Source organism: Chelonoidis abingdonii, chromosome 15, assembly GCF_003597395.2.
Source record: "Chelonoidis abingdonii isolate Lonesome George chromosome 15, CheloAbing_2.0, whole genome shotgun sequence".
Taxonomy (NCBI): domain Eukaryota; kingdom Metazoa; phylum Chordata; order Testudines; family Testudinidae; genus Chelonoidis; species Chelonoidis abingdonii.
The window spans coordinates 39,849,465-39,863,333 of NC_133783.1; the positions used below are offsets into that span (position 1 = coordinate 39,849,465).

Here is a 13,869-nt window from a genome sequence, read left to right on the forward strand (position 1 = left end):
AGTGGTTCACCACAACCCCAGGGCCCCTGGGTTGGGACCTGGAGTAGAGGGCGGGCCCAGGTCCCTCCCTCTCCACTCCCCTCCTCCAAGGACACTAGGGGAGTGATTAAGAACTGGTTCAGAGGCAAGCAATATCGCCCGGAACCTACCCCAGAGAAGAGAAAGTGCGAGACCCAGAGAACAATACCGGCAATTTGCCACAATATATATATAAAATAATGTAATCTAGGGTGAAATGGTTGTTCTGCGGGGTCAGTGGGGAACTAGGATGAGCACAATGCAGGATGGAACTGCTGGAACACCTGAAGAAGGGTGGTGGAAGGAAGCATTATGGTTAAGGATAAGCATTTGTCAGAGATTCCATGACTTTCAGAGACATCCGTGACATTTTGTCCTGCAGCTTCAGCCTTGGAGTGGCAGGGCTGGAGCTGTCAGCCAATGGGGGCCCTGGAGTGCCATGGATGGCGAGGGCTTGGAGCTGTCAGCTGCCCTGGCAGTGGATGCTGGAGCCTCCTCTCCCCCACACAGTGAAGTTCAGGCTGTCTTCCCCCACCGTGGGCCTCGGGCTTCAGTCATTCCCCATCAGCCTCTCCCCTTTTTAGTAAAGGTTATGGTGGCAATTGATAAATTTTTAACCACTTCCCCCCCAAGTTGAGCTTACAATGAAGGTAAATTTGTAGGCCCAATTATTATAACTTTCCTTGGTGCACCTTCACATAAGTAGCCATAACTGGGCCCTTAATTTTATTTGGGTAAAGTTGATGATATATATTGCTTTAAATTAACTGAAGTTTGACTTGATTTACTGGTGGAGAGTATTCTTCAGGAGCATTGAGGGGGCTACCTTTTCAGGACAGTGGCTGTCTTTTTGTTATATATTTATACAGTGCCTAGCAAATGGAGCCCAGGTCTCTACTTACTACCATTATGCAAATAACTAATCATATCTTAATCCACTAGATTACATGCATCATTCAGTCACTTGTTTTTAAAAATGTTCAGTGAAATCTTTTATTGGGGGAGGGAGAGAAGGCGTGTGGAATTTCCTTTTTTTATGTAGACCTACCTAATGGTTACACTGTATCATTAACAATCAGTATTGATAGTCTGGCACTAATCAGATAAACTGTCACTCTGCACACACAGATTAGAATTCAACCATCCTTTGCCACTCAATCGCAATATATTTTACCAACCTGTTTTCAGAGTGCTCATTAACTATCTGTCTGTTATCCCGCTTTCAGGTGTGCTTGCCCCACACAACATCCACAACAAGAGGGTTTTTAATTGTTGTTTTTTTAGTTAAAGCCAAACTCTTTCTATTTAGGGGCTTATGTTTATAAATATTTTCACATAAACAGACTGAAACTTCCAGAAAAAATAGAATTAAAGGCTATATTTAAGGAAATATGAGTAGTCAGATGGTCAGATTACATGTAAATAAAGATCAAAGGATATATTTAACTAGAGATAAGCAGAAATGGCTAAATAGAGGTGTCTAGTAAGTGAAAATATAAAATAATGTATAGTGAAGGTGAGAAAGCAATTAAAATTAACTCAAGGGATTGAAAAAATGCAATAATTTCCCCTGTTTATTTGCTCATATATGTTTGCTTCCTTATATTTGTCCTGTCAGGTACAATATTTTCCCACACTAGTTCAAGAAAGCCTTCAATCAGAATGCTATCTTGTTTGTTTGAGTTGACAAGTCTCTGAAAAGGTATTCTCACTTTCAGGTTGGTTTTCTTCATCCAGTTTTCCCTTTAACTTTGATTCTTCATTTTATTTCCCTCCAAAAACATTCTACCCATCACCTTTTAGTGAATATTTTGCCAGGAGAATCAATGCAATTAAACATTGTTTTGGAAATTGGAACACTTCTTTATTACAGAACCTTCTAGTAATATTGTCTAAGGCAGATGCATTCATGTATTTCTTCAGGTCTCAGCATTTTCTACATGGGAAAAAGAATTACACAAAATAGTATTTGACCCACGCTACCTTCTGCTAAATTCTGAAGAACGTAAACAGGTGAGTTCAAAAGAGAATTAGTAATGTATGCTATCTGTCTATCCAGTATCTTATTGGTGACATTTACCATTGTAACTGTATGCCTCCCAAGTTAAAAAATAAACAGGAGTAACCTCCCTCTCTTCCTCCCTGGATTTATAATGTTAACTATAGTTAAGGATTTAAAAAAAATTTGTGAATGAGGCTGAGTCTGGGCGCTGTTCTTGTGAAAGTCGTGTCTCCTGTACTCACAAGTCTCCATGTTGATCAACCCATAGAACATATCTGTCACTGTTGGCCAGGATTGTAGAGACAGATAGATGGGCGCTCATATAGCTAGGACCAATCCCCAAAATTGTTTTGAAAATCAGGGAGGGTGGACAATAGAGTGCTGTTTCTACAGTGATTTGTGTTACTTTAGCAGATGGACTGATGCACTTTGTACAAGCTAAAATTTTCTCAGGGTGTTTGACTTTATTCATTGAGATATGTTGCAGTAGTCAGCTCTGGAGTTAATGGATGAATGGAATTGGGATGGATAAGTCTGTGTCTGATAGGATGAAAACAGTTTTCTAGCAAGCTGTGAATGGAAGTAGATTTTTTTTTTTGTAACTGTGGTTTTTTGGGTATCCAGTACTAAAAGGACTCCAAGGCTCCAACCAACCTAACAAACTGAGGACAACTGCTCCCAATAATAGGAATGTTATGAACAAGGTCTGTTCTCCAAAATGTTCCATCTTATCATTACCTCAGTCACTCGGGGTTTAGCTCCCAATCATCATCCAAGAGCTTGGGGAAGCTGGGATATGGTCATGTTAACTTTTGTCATACAAGAGATATAGAACTGGTTGTTGTCCGGGTGTTGAACTGGGTGTATTGCTGATGCTTCCGCCGATATTATCTCTATCATTCCCAAAATGGCTTCATATAGTTATTGACTGGGATGATGAAAAGCACTGAACTTTGTGGGGCTCTATAGGGAGGGAACAGTTGCCTGTGATACAGAGTACATGTGGAAAACTCCTTAAAGAAACACATACAGTAATACTCTTTTGTCATTAATATTAAAAATATATTAACATACCCTTTCCATGTAATCCCTTTCCAAATTTTATTTTTCTTTAAATGTTTGATTGTGAAAATATGAGAGAAACATTTAGAATGGGAGCTTAGTAACTGATCAAGGAGACGGGATGACATAGCAAGAAGGCTTTGAATTTCCTTCAGTGACTCAACAAGGGCACAATGTAGACCTTGCTCAATCAATCAGACTTTATTGCTTCTTTCTTTCTATCAAGCGTATGCATGATACAATAAAAAACCATAATGAATACACATAATAAAAACATATCATATAGGCTTTAGCTTGAAGTCTTGCTGACATGGGCCTCATTTATGGGATATATTAAATACTCAAGGAAAATGATTATGAAAAGCAAGGACTTGGCATACCTATATAGAGAAGATCAAAGTAATGCTGATGCTGGTACTGAGACAGAAAATAATTCAAGCTTAAAATCAATGTAGAAGTGGAAAATAATTAGATGCTGTGTTAAGAATCATGGAGAAGGTGAAGAGAGAGCGAGCCCTGGATTTTCTGAGCCAGCAATCAAATGAACCAGTCTGGGAACTATTTTTAAATGTGCATATACTAAAAACTAATCCATGCATTTTTGAGGACCGTTACCTAAAATAGTTCATTGTAAGTAAAGGTCAATCAAGTAGAGATTTCCAATTGTAGATGACTTGCTGGATAGAAATATTGAACTGTGAGCCAATTGCCATGGGTCTAACATATTTTAGTAAGTGGTTTGAATACTGGAATTATAGACACTTAGATGTTGTGGCCTCGGACTGGAGGCAATTACACCTATTTAGCCATCATTCTCTTTAATTTCAAGTGACCTGAGTGGGAGGGTGGCCTTGGATAAGATTAGATGACTGACTTAATGAATGATCATATATTAGTTTCAATATGGCTAAAATTAGTAAGAAACATTATTTCCCCTATCATCAGGTGCATGGAAAATTTTGCCTTGTCTGACGCTGACTCCAGGGCCTTATTTCAGGTTAAACTATCATTGTGGGGCAGGGGGGGGAGAAAAATCATCTCCGCTGTAAATCTGTAAGTTTTTGGCATTAAGTAGATGCATGTCCATGCAGTTTTGGAGTTATCTGAATTAATCCATGTTGTGGAGACTCTATGATGAGTTTGTGAAGAACACATACAAATTAAATAAAGGAATCAGTGTCCACGTGATGGCTTTTTATATAAACAATTGATGCGGCCTCCTTCGTTTGGTCTCAGACAAAGAGGAAGCTTGAAAAGTGTAGGTTAATTTTGCCCACAACCAGAAAAGGCAGGAACCCATTTTAGCTGCAGGTGTCTGAAAAACCAGGGTCTCTTGACTTGATCTTTTACTAGTGTTAGCTTGATCGTGATGTGAACTCTGGTTTTTATGTTTGTGTGTAGCTTCTTGGTGCTATCTGAGGAATGGAATGATATTTTATGGAATACCACATGTTTTGTCTGTTTACTTATCAGCATTTCCGAAAGGGTTCTTACCACTCAGTGGAAAGACAGCATCATACATTAGAGTATGGGGAAACCTATGGCAAGAAATAATGATGTGCGAAGGAGATATTGTATTAGATAATAAGCGATCTATTAATTTTGATTTATTAAGATCACCAAGTGTCAATTTAGACACTCCTTTTCTGTAACACTAACAAAGAGGTTGCTTAAAAATTCCATTATTCATTGGAATTCTCTGTTGATAAAGGAGAGATTGAACACTCTATTGTATTTTTTCCCTTATACAGTTGAGATTTGGACAAGAATAAATACTGTTTAAGCAGTATGATCGGAGTGCCTTCCATTGGAACCCCAAGAGGCAAACTATATATTCTTTGACGAGCTCTTACATATGTTAGTACTTTTAGAAAACAATTATGATTGCTAGCCCAGCACTTTTGCAGTCGATAGAACTAAATGATAATGGCTTTGCCAATATTGAAGGTGAAAGCATGGTGGTAACACTAGCAAAGGCAACATCAACTGTTTTTATGTATTTCATTTGTTCCTATCGTGCACTTATTTAGCCAAAATGTAAGAACACTTACAATCAATTCATCTGCATTTTTGGCTTCAGTTTCCTGGTCCCTCTTTCTTATACCACTTTTGAGTGTGCACTTTACCAGATCTATTTCTTCCCTTAACTGTGCATCGGATAAGAATCCATGTTACTACATACCAGTTTCATTTCAGTTTCATAGAGTAGACCGAATGATTTTTCACTTTATCTTGCATGAAATGTAGATTTGCACAGATGCATCATTCATGAGTAAATGGAAACTCCTTGGTACCCAGACTAGGTTTGTGTACTTTTTACAGTGCAAACAAGAAATTGGCAGAAAAGAGAACTGAGAGTGTTTTGATGAACAGCTCCTTTTGTTCCACCATTTCAGTGTTAAACAACTGTAAATATTTGTCAGCAAAACATTTAATTTTATTTGTGCCTACACAGCTCTTTCCTTTTCGAGCACAATTCACAGAGATATTTAGGTGCCTAAAGATGCAGATGGGCATCTTGAGGGATTTTTTAAAGAATCTAGGTGCCTGCATCCCACTGATCTCACATAGGCATTATTAGCTTTATATACATGTGTACAGTGCATCAAGCTGAACTGAAGGATCATTCAATCTTTCTTTATGTAACTTCCAGAAATTGCTATCTGAGCACCATGGACAGTTTTCTGGTCCACAGTCAGGAATTCAAGCAGTTCAGGGAAAATGCATACTTCAAACCAAATAAATACAATGTGAATCTTATGAATATTTAGCTGTGAGCATGACGAGTGATCTACACCTATGACAAGAAGTTCTGATTAAGGTTGCACTTTGTGTTAGGATGTAGACGCTAAGTGCCTAAATTGGCACCTCCAACCCATTATGCAGATAAAGCATTGCAGTTGTGAAAGTCTGTAACCCTTAGATCAAGCAGGTACACCCCAATGTGTTTGTTAATAAATGCTTCTATATTTGTCTCTCTTTTATAAAAAAAAGATATTTGAGCAGTTTGTCAAGACCAGAATGAGAGAAGAGTACAAGGAAAAGAAAAATAAATTATTGCAAGCCAAAGAAGAATTTAAAAAACTTCTGGAGGAATCCAAACTGTCACCAAGGTATGGAGCTACTTTGTGAAACAATTAATACTTATTGTCTCTTATTAATGAAAACAAAAAATAGTAACATTAGGTTATGATTGTTATTCTTGGCGTCCGTAAAATTTCAATGTCAATTTTTGTGAAAAAAATTACATTGCAAATTGAGTCCTGTGGGTGGGAAAAAGTCACTTTTCTTTTACTGGTGCCCTAAACACTAAGGTTATCTTATGCTGTCTTCCTCAATAATACTTTGTAGTACCTTGTGACATTACTGGGAAGAAGAGTATACCACAAGGGGAGGGATAGGCCAGTGGTTTGAGCATTGGCCTGCTAAACCCAGGATCGTGAGCTCAGTCCTTGAGGGGCCCACTTTAGGAATCTGGGGCAAAATCAGTACTTGGGCTTGCTAGTGAAGACAGGGGGTTGGACTTGATGACTTTTCAGGGTCCCTTCCAGTTCTAGGAGATAGGTGTATGTGGTGCGTGTATATATATAAAAGTGTCTTTAATGTAAAATCACTAAGCATTTTCCATTTGTCTGGTTTTTGACAAAAAAGAAATTACATTTGCTAAAGAAGTTATCATTAATGCTGTGCCTGTGCATCTCAATGAGATTTTAAGTTGCTATTGCTTGTTTCTTCAAAGCCTTTTCAAGTAATAGGGTCAAGAACTATATATAAGAAATGAAATTCTTATGATGCTCCTTTTTCATTGTAAATCATGTGTAGATAAAAAAATTTTCTTTATTTTTTGACTTTGGGTAAATCATTAGAAATAAAAAAGAAATTACAGTTCTGTTACTAAAAATTGAAGACAATTACATGGCACTGTGTGCTTACACACAAAAAGAAGTAAACCTTTTTTCAGATTGTATTGAAGTAATAAGTAAAAATATCTCTTTGACAATGGGACTAAGAATACTCCAGGCTAATGTGACAGCTAATAATTGCTCAAGCAGTTGTGTTTTAGTTTGCAAGAACAAAACCACTCTGGGTGTAATTGTAATATTCATGGCCTACAGGAGTATAGAGGATTTTACACTTTCTCAGGTTGCCCTATTCATCTGCGACACCCAAACTGCAGAAATAATCTCACCCTTTAAATTATCCTTGATCAGTCTGTAGTATTATCAAATAGAGAACGGATAATTTCCAAGATGAACATACAAATCTGTGTACTATCAACAGCACACAGTTAGTGAACAACCATCATTGCCAACATTCATATGGGAGTGAATAGTAACTAAAATGAAGAAGGAGGCAGCAAGCTAGCCCCAACTTTGACAAAATAAACCAATTGGAGTGTAAAGCAACCAGCCACAAGTATTGTCACAATAGACACAGAGGAGCACATACCAAACCAATCTCCAGAATTCCCAACATTCATTCTAGAGATGATCCTAAACCATCTCTAGATATAACCCCCCTTGTACTTTCTGGATCCAAATGTCACAGCTCCACACACACACTCTCTCTCTCTCTCGTCTATGTTTATAAATTTTCGATAATATTCAAGTGCTGTATGAATGTATTAAGACAAAACTCTGGATCTTACTCCAACTAAACTTTTGTGACATTTAGATCTTTTATTTTGTTTAACACCAATTATCTGAAGATCTCAAAGCACTTCACAAAAGAGTGTATCACAATCCAAATTGTACAAATGAAAAGATTGAGGCACAGAAAGAATAAATAACTTTGTGCAAGGTCACACATCAGGTTAATAGCAGAATTAGAGATAGATCCCAGTATTGCTTTTGCAGTTTGGGCCCATCTCCAGTTCACATCACATTCTGTATACCAGCTCCTACATATTATAATTACTTTACTCCAATATTCTGTTACCTCGGTAGTTTTCCGGGACTTATCAAAATAATTTGAGTGTAACTTAAAATAAACAACAACAACAAAAGGGAAATATCAAGTTAGATATCCAGGAAAAGAAAACAACATATTAATGACTTTTGAGTGAAACAGAATGCCAATGTTTTATTATATTCTATAACTAATTAACATATTTCCTGACTTTGCTATTGGCGATTTCTGAGCAGAAACTTACTTACACATCATATGACTTTGTTCAACCAAATGTCTATTTATCCAGGTGCTTACCATGCTCAGCACCATAATATCTGAGTCAAATATAATCCAGGAGCTTTGTTCTCATATGTAGCAATCACATTTGATCATGTCATCCTTAGGCAAATTTCCTGTGTCTTATTAGAAGAGATCAAACTACAGTTCTTTCTTCAGGTATCATATATCATGTGTTGCTGACAAATATTTTTTGCTATTGGTTAGACATCATAGTATTTTCTGTTATGAATAATCATGGAAAAGCTGAGGATAAGCCTCTCTAAAAATATCATTCAGCAACAAAGAATATTATCTAGCTAGAGTAGTAAATAAAAAACATATTTTAGCAACCACCATGTCCATGATTCTATATCACCAGGGTAAAAAATCAATAAATATACAGTATATGAATATGAGAATAATGATTAGTGCAGAAAAACTCAAGCTAGTCATGGAGCAAAGCTGATTTTAACCTTGGTGTTGCCTCTTCTCTCACAGTGGTGACACTGACCTTCTTGACAAATAGTTTCAGGAAGAACAATCTTGGTAATTTTAAGAGCAGTATGAAAAGTAAGATGTAAAACTAAGGACTAAATAATCTGATAATATATTCAAAAGTGCAAAGCTTTAAATGATGCCTTGCTCATGTATGACTTTTTTTTCTGCAGAACAACATTTAAAGAGTTTGCAGAGAAATATGGCAGAGATCAGCGGTTTCGACTTGTTCAGAAGAAAAAAGACCAAGAGCATTTTTTCAACCAGTTCATTCTTATTCTTAAAAAGAGGGACAAAGAAAACAGAATAAGGTTACGGAAGATGAGATAAGAATTCTTGAAATCTGCAATAAACACACAAGTTAATACTGTGACTGCCATAGAAAATGAAATGAAGAAACAGCATTTTTTGTCTTTTTCTGATTCAAGTTCCAACAGTTTAAAGAAGAACCAGATATCCCTGAGAAATATCTTTTCATACTGAGGTTCAGTGAACGCAAGTTAAATTTGTTCAGGTTCCTCTGCAGGAACCTGTAGGATATTTAGTTCTCAGAGAATTAATGTTTCATATTGAAGCTCTCTTTTGTACAACATTCATAGTTTGATGCATTTCTAATTGCCATGATATGTCAATCCCTTAATTGTTTTAATTATGCAAATTACTTGTAATATACACAAATTATAACTTCAATGCAGATTTGTAATTAAGCAGAAAACAGATGTCATCCATTACAATATATGTTCATCATTTAAGGGAATTATCTAAATCTATTTTTTGGCAACTTTATGCATTAACATAAATTGTTTAGAAGTACAGTGGTATTGAGGAATTCATCACTCAATGTTCATATGTTTATATCTAGTTTTCTGAGTAGTAGTAATAGGGTATTAATTGTTAATCATAGTGACGAGTGTGTAAATCTTGGTATAAGTTTCATAGAAAAACTTTTAACTTTCAAATATGGCTTTGGAATTACTTTGAATGGTGCTTTCAGGCACACAGATTACAGCAACACTTCCCCATCAAAGTTACTATAAAAAAGCTATCTTATAAAACTATCGTATTAATATTTGAGTTATTTTTATTGTATGTGAAGATTTTGCATGAGCATTTTCTCATCATCTTTGTATAAACAAATATTTTAACTTTTTTAATTAATAAATATTTTAAGCCAATTCATTTTTATTTTTTAGTCTCTAGCATTAGAATTCAGACAGTATTTGGTTTGAGAGCTACTATATGTATGAGGAACACGTTGCTGTTGCCCTTGATTTTTATGTAAATTTTTACTAATGTCAACTGGAGTTATGAGAGCATTGAGGACCAAATAGATCCCACAATAACAATAAATTATATAAAGCATCTAGTGTAAATCAGTATAGTTCCACTGAAGTCAATAGAGCTGGCCCAATTTATACCAGCTGAGGAGTAAACTGTCCTGTGTCTTCTTTTCATATTCCATGCAGTTTCTGAGCTTATTTCTGTTAAGATCTAATGTAAATACTTTAGAGTCGGTCTGGATGCTTTTCTGATTTTCTGTTTTCTGCTTGAAATTTGCCATTTCTTCCAAGTAAAGTTAAGTTTTCCATAGGTATTTCTCATGTATTTCTTACAATTTAAGAAAATAAAATCTACTTATTAAATTTAAATAATTACCCCCAAATAGTTCAAAATGAAGAATGGTCTTAAACTGCAGCAGGGGAGGTTTAGGTTGGGCATTTGGGAAAATTCTCCAATAGTCAGGATAGTTAAGCACAGGAACAAATTGCCAAGAGATGTTATGGAATCTCCTTCACTGGAGATTTTTAAGAACACCTGTCAGAAATGGTCTAGTTATTATTTAGTCTCGCCTTCAGTGCAGAGGGCTGGACTAGATGATTTATTGAGGCACCTTCCAGTCCACTACTTTTATGATTCTATGACCCATTAAAATGAAGTGTTTATTGTATAGCACTCCAAGTGGCCAACTTGTAAACCAAAAATGTTAATGTTCTGCTGCTTTTTTGGGGTATATATATTTTTTCATCTTTGTTCATTATTTAAACTTTCTTCCAGTTTAATTTAAGTAATATATCTGATGAATCACATGAAACGGAGCAACATAACAACATAGAGAGGACCTAATTTTACATCCATTGAATGGCAAAATTCCCATTTATTTCATAGAAAGCAGGATCAGGTCCCAAAATTCATATTGACAATGGTGTGAAACCATATTGTTCTATTAGTATCACTATATTACATAGATGCTGTCATTTTATGTAATGCAAATAACTGATTTTTCAGTTTGGTGGCCAAACTGAAAAATTGGGGAAAAAATTGTTTTGGCTTGAACAAAATATGAAAACATTTTGTTTGAGGGTTTGTAATTTCTTTAAAAGTTTGAATGAAATTCTGAAATATGTCTATCTGAACAAAAAAAGGTGGAACATTTCCAAAAGGCAGAAATGAGCTGTCAGCATTTTTTTTTAAATCGACAGTTTGCCAAAATCAACCCAAATTTATGAATTGTTTCAGTCAAATATGTCTTTTTTCATGGAAAAAGTGGTTCACAAAAAAATTCAGCCAGGTTTAATTTTTATGTGCATTTTTTATTCATTAAAGTGCCAGACTGATACTTCAGGGTGAATTGAGCTAGAGTTTAGAAGGACAGAGGGAATCTTTTGTATGGTTCATCACAGATATACCAACTATAATAAATGGCCAATGTACTTACACATGCAGTTTGGAAGTTTTATGACACCCCACACTTTGCAAGCTTTGCTTTGATGGTAATCTGGACGTCACTACCAGAATTCACTGGTGTGTTTCTAGCTATGTGTAGCTCAGAGATATGTATGAAGTATCTTGCTTAGACAGATGCAGTTCACTTACCGTAAATATGATGTGACTGGTGAGTGCAGAGCACTAAAAGTGCATGGGTCTTTCAAAAGAAGGAAGTTCTTCCAGATTAAATGAATGGAAGACTTGTTAAACTCATGAAGTCTTACTCCAGTGAGAGAAGACCACTCAATTTCCAGTGATTTGTCCTGTGTTGCTTTAAGTTTTATATATATTGGTCTCTCTGAATCAGAAGAAAGGCTAGTCATCTTTATATCTAAATAAAATAATTCCTTGGGTTTTTTTTTAATTTAATCCCTTGCATTGTTGGAACCCATTAATATAACACCATTGTTATAACTAGTGCATGAGACTTGTCTGATTCTCTTAGTATAGCAGAGTGAAATGCAAAAAGTAAGCACCCTAAATGGTGATATGTAACTTCAATTTTAATAATACTTTCAACAATAATAATCTAAAGGCCAAATTCTGCTCTGTTCTGCCATTCTAAATTTAGAGAAACTTCACTAAAATCAGTGCAGATGGTCCAGATGTAATTGACCAAAATGTGTCATATTACAACAGAATTTAGCATATTAGATAGTTGTAGTAGCGCATGTAATATGAGGTATTTACCTTGACAGTTCCCTTCAAGATTATACATGTTGACATGCTCTTATCCAAAATTATATATTGCTGCTTATCTTCTGTCACCTTGCCATGATGCTCCTAAACCTAATCTGAATTTATTTAAAAAAATCACAAATAATGACATCTGCTCTCCCTTATATCTTGCTCCCATAGACAAAAGTTCAAAAAACATAAAATGACTTTGTCAGTTGAGTCTGTCATATTTCTTTTTATGCTTTCCTACACAAACAAACTTCAAAAGATTTACCAGTGTCAGAATTCTCCTCAAGAAATGGGCAAAGAGAACATTCAACATTTCCTCTCCTTTGGGAGCACAAAATGAAACAGAGCTAAGTAATGAACATATATTAGGAGACTACTGGAAAACATCAATTGTGTGTGTGTATATATCTATATCTATCTATTTATCTATAGATAGATAGATAGATATACACACATACAAAGACTGTAATGAAAATAAGATACAAACTGATGGACACTAGGATGTTATATTTATTCTCCACCTTTTTCTTTTGTATGGCTTAAAACCAGCAATGTTAGATGTCCAAGTCCAGATTGGCAATCCAATTGATTACCTCAAGTGATACAGAGTGGATGTCAGAGATACTGCTGGGATATGATCATTTGGGACATTGATGAGTGTTCCATAGTTAGAAGTCTATTTCTGCAGTCACAGATAGGATTGTATCCGTCCCCATTTATGAAGATGGTAGGTGCTTCTGCCATGTGAGGTGTGAATGCTGTTCAACGTGGACCATATTTTCCATGGGAATGAAAAGCCACTGGATTGTTTGGTCTTTAATGAGGTATTAGTTGGAGTTATTGGTGTCCTTCCACCTTGCTTGCCATTGATCTTTGAAGGGAAAACCCAAGTCTTCAAGCTCTTATGCTACAAGTCAAAGATTTTCTGGATTTGATTCATAATCTTGGTGTGTTATTTAGGTCTTCATATTTTGGAAGAGCATCTATTAGAAATAGTTTATTCCCCTGATTACAAATGAGTGTTCAGGCATGTTTGCTCACCTGTCTTTGAATCTGGACTTCCCTTTTGAACAGTTAGGATAGATATGCCACTGCCGACCTTGTATATATGTTCTATACATGACAGGCCATAATGAAAGATGTGCAATTTTTCAGATGTTGGGAGCATTTGCCTCCAAATCATGTGCCTCAGAATATCAGCTGAGGTATGTGTATACTGTAACAGAAAACTCAAAACTAGTTCTTTACAGTTCTGAATAGTTGTATATAGATACAGGAGCATGGATAATGATTTTCATAGATTTTTCAGGCCAGAAGAAACATTACAATCAATTTTATTCATGTACCATTTTTGCCATATTTGTAATTAAACAAAACATGGATATATTTACAAATAAAATATTTATTATTCATGCATAATATACCAGAGAAACTCCCTTTAATAAAACTTTATAGTACAGTCTCATCTTGATTTGTAGGGTTTTTTTTGCATGTACAGAATCATCTTGTGGATTGAGATAATATAGAATATAGAGTATCCATGAATATATTTGAAAGCTGTCTGTTACAGCTATCCCCCTATTCTATTTTGTCTCTTACAGCTGTCCCCATACTCCATTTTGTTTTTGTTCTCCTGTGGCCTCCCCTCCCTGGCTGTTAAGTTGTTTAGC

At 35.7% G+C, this 13,869-nt stretch overlaps 1 protein-coding gene across 1 annotated transcript in view; it reads left to right on the forward strand.

Moving 5' to 3' along the window:
* The window catches only part of TCERG1L (transcription elongation regulator 1 like), a 229,091-nt gene extending 215,342 nt beyond the window's left edge, over positions 1 to 13,749 (forward strand). Inside the window, exons 11-13 of the mRNA XM_032766137.2 lie at positions 1,942 to 2,031; positions 6,077 to 6,195; positions 8,920 to 13,749. Coding sequence (XP_032622028.1) covers positions 1,942 to 2,031; positions 6,077 to 6,195; positions 8,920 to 9,076 — 366 coding nt within the window. The 3' untranslated portion in view covers positions 9,077 to 13,749. The remainder of the gene's footprint in view (positions 1 to 1,941; positions 2,032 to 6,076; positions 6,196 to 8,919) is intronic.
* Positions 13,750 to 13,869: the final 120 nt, after the last annotated feature.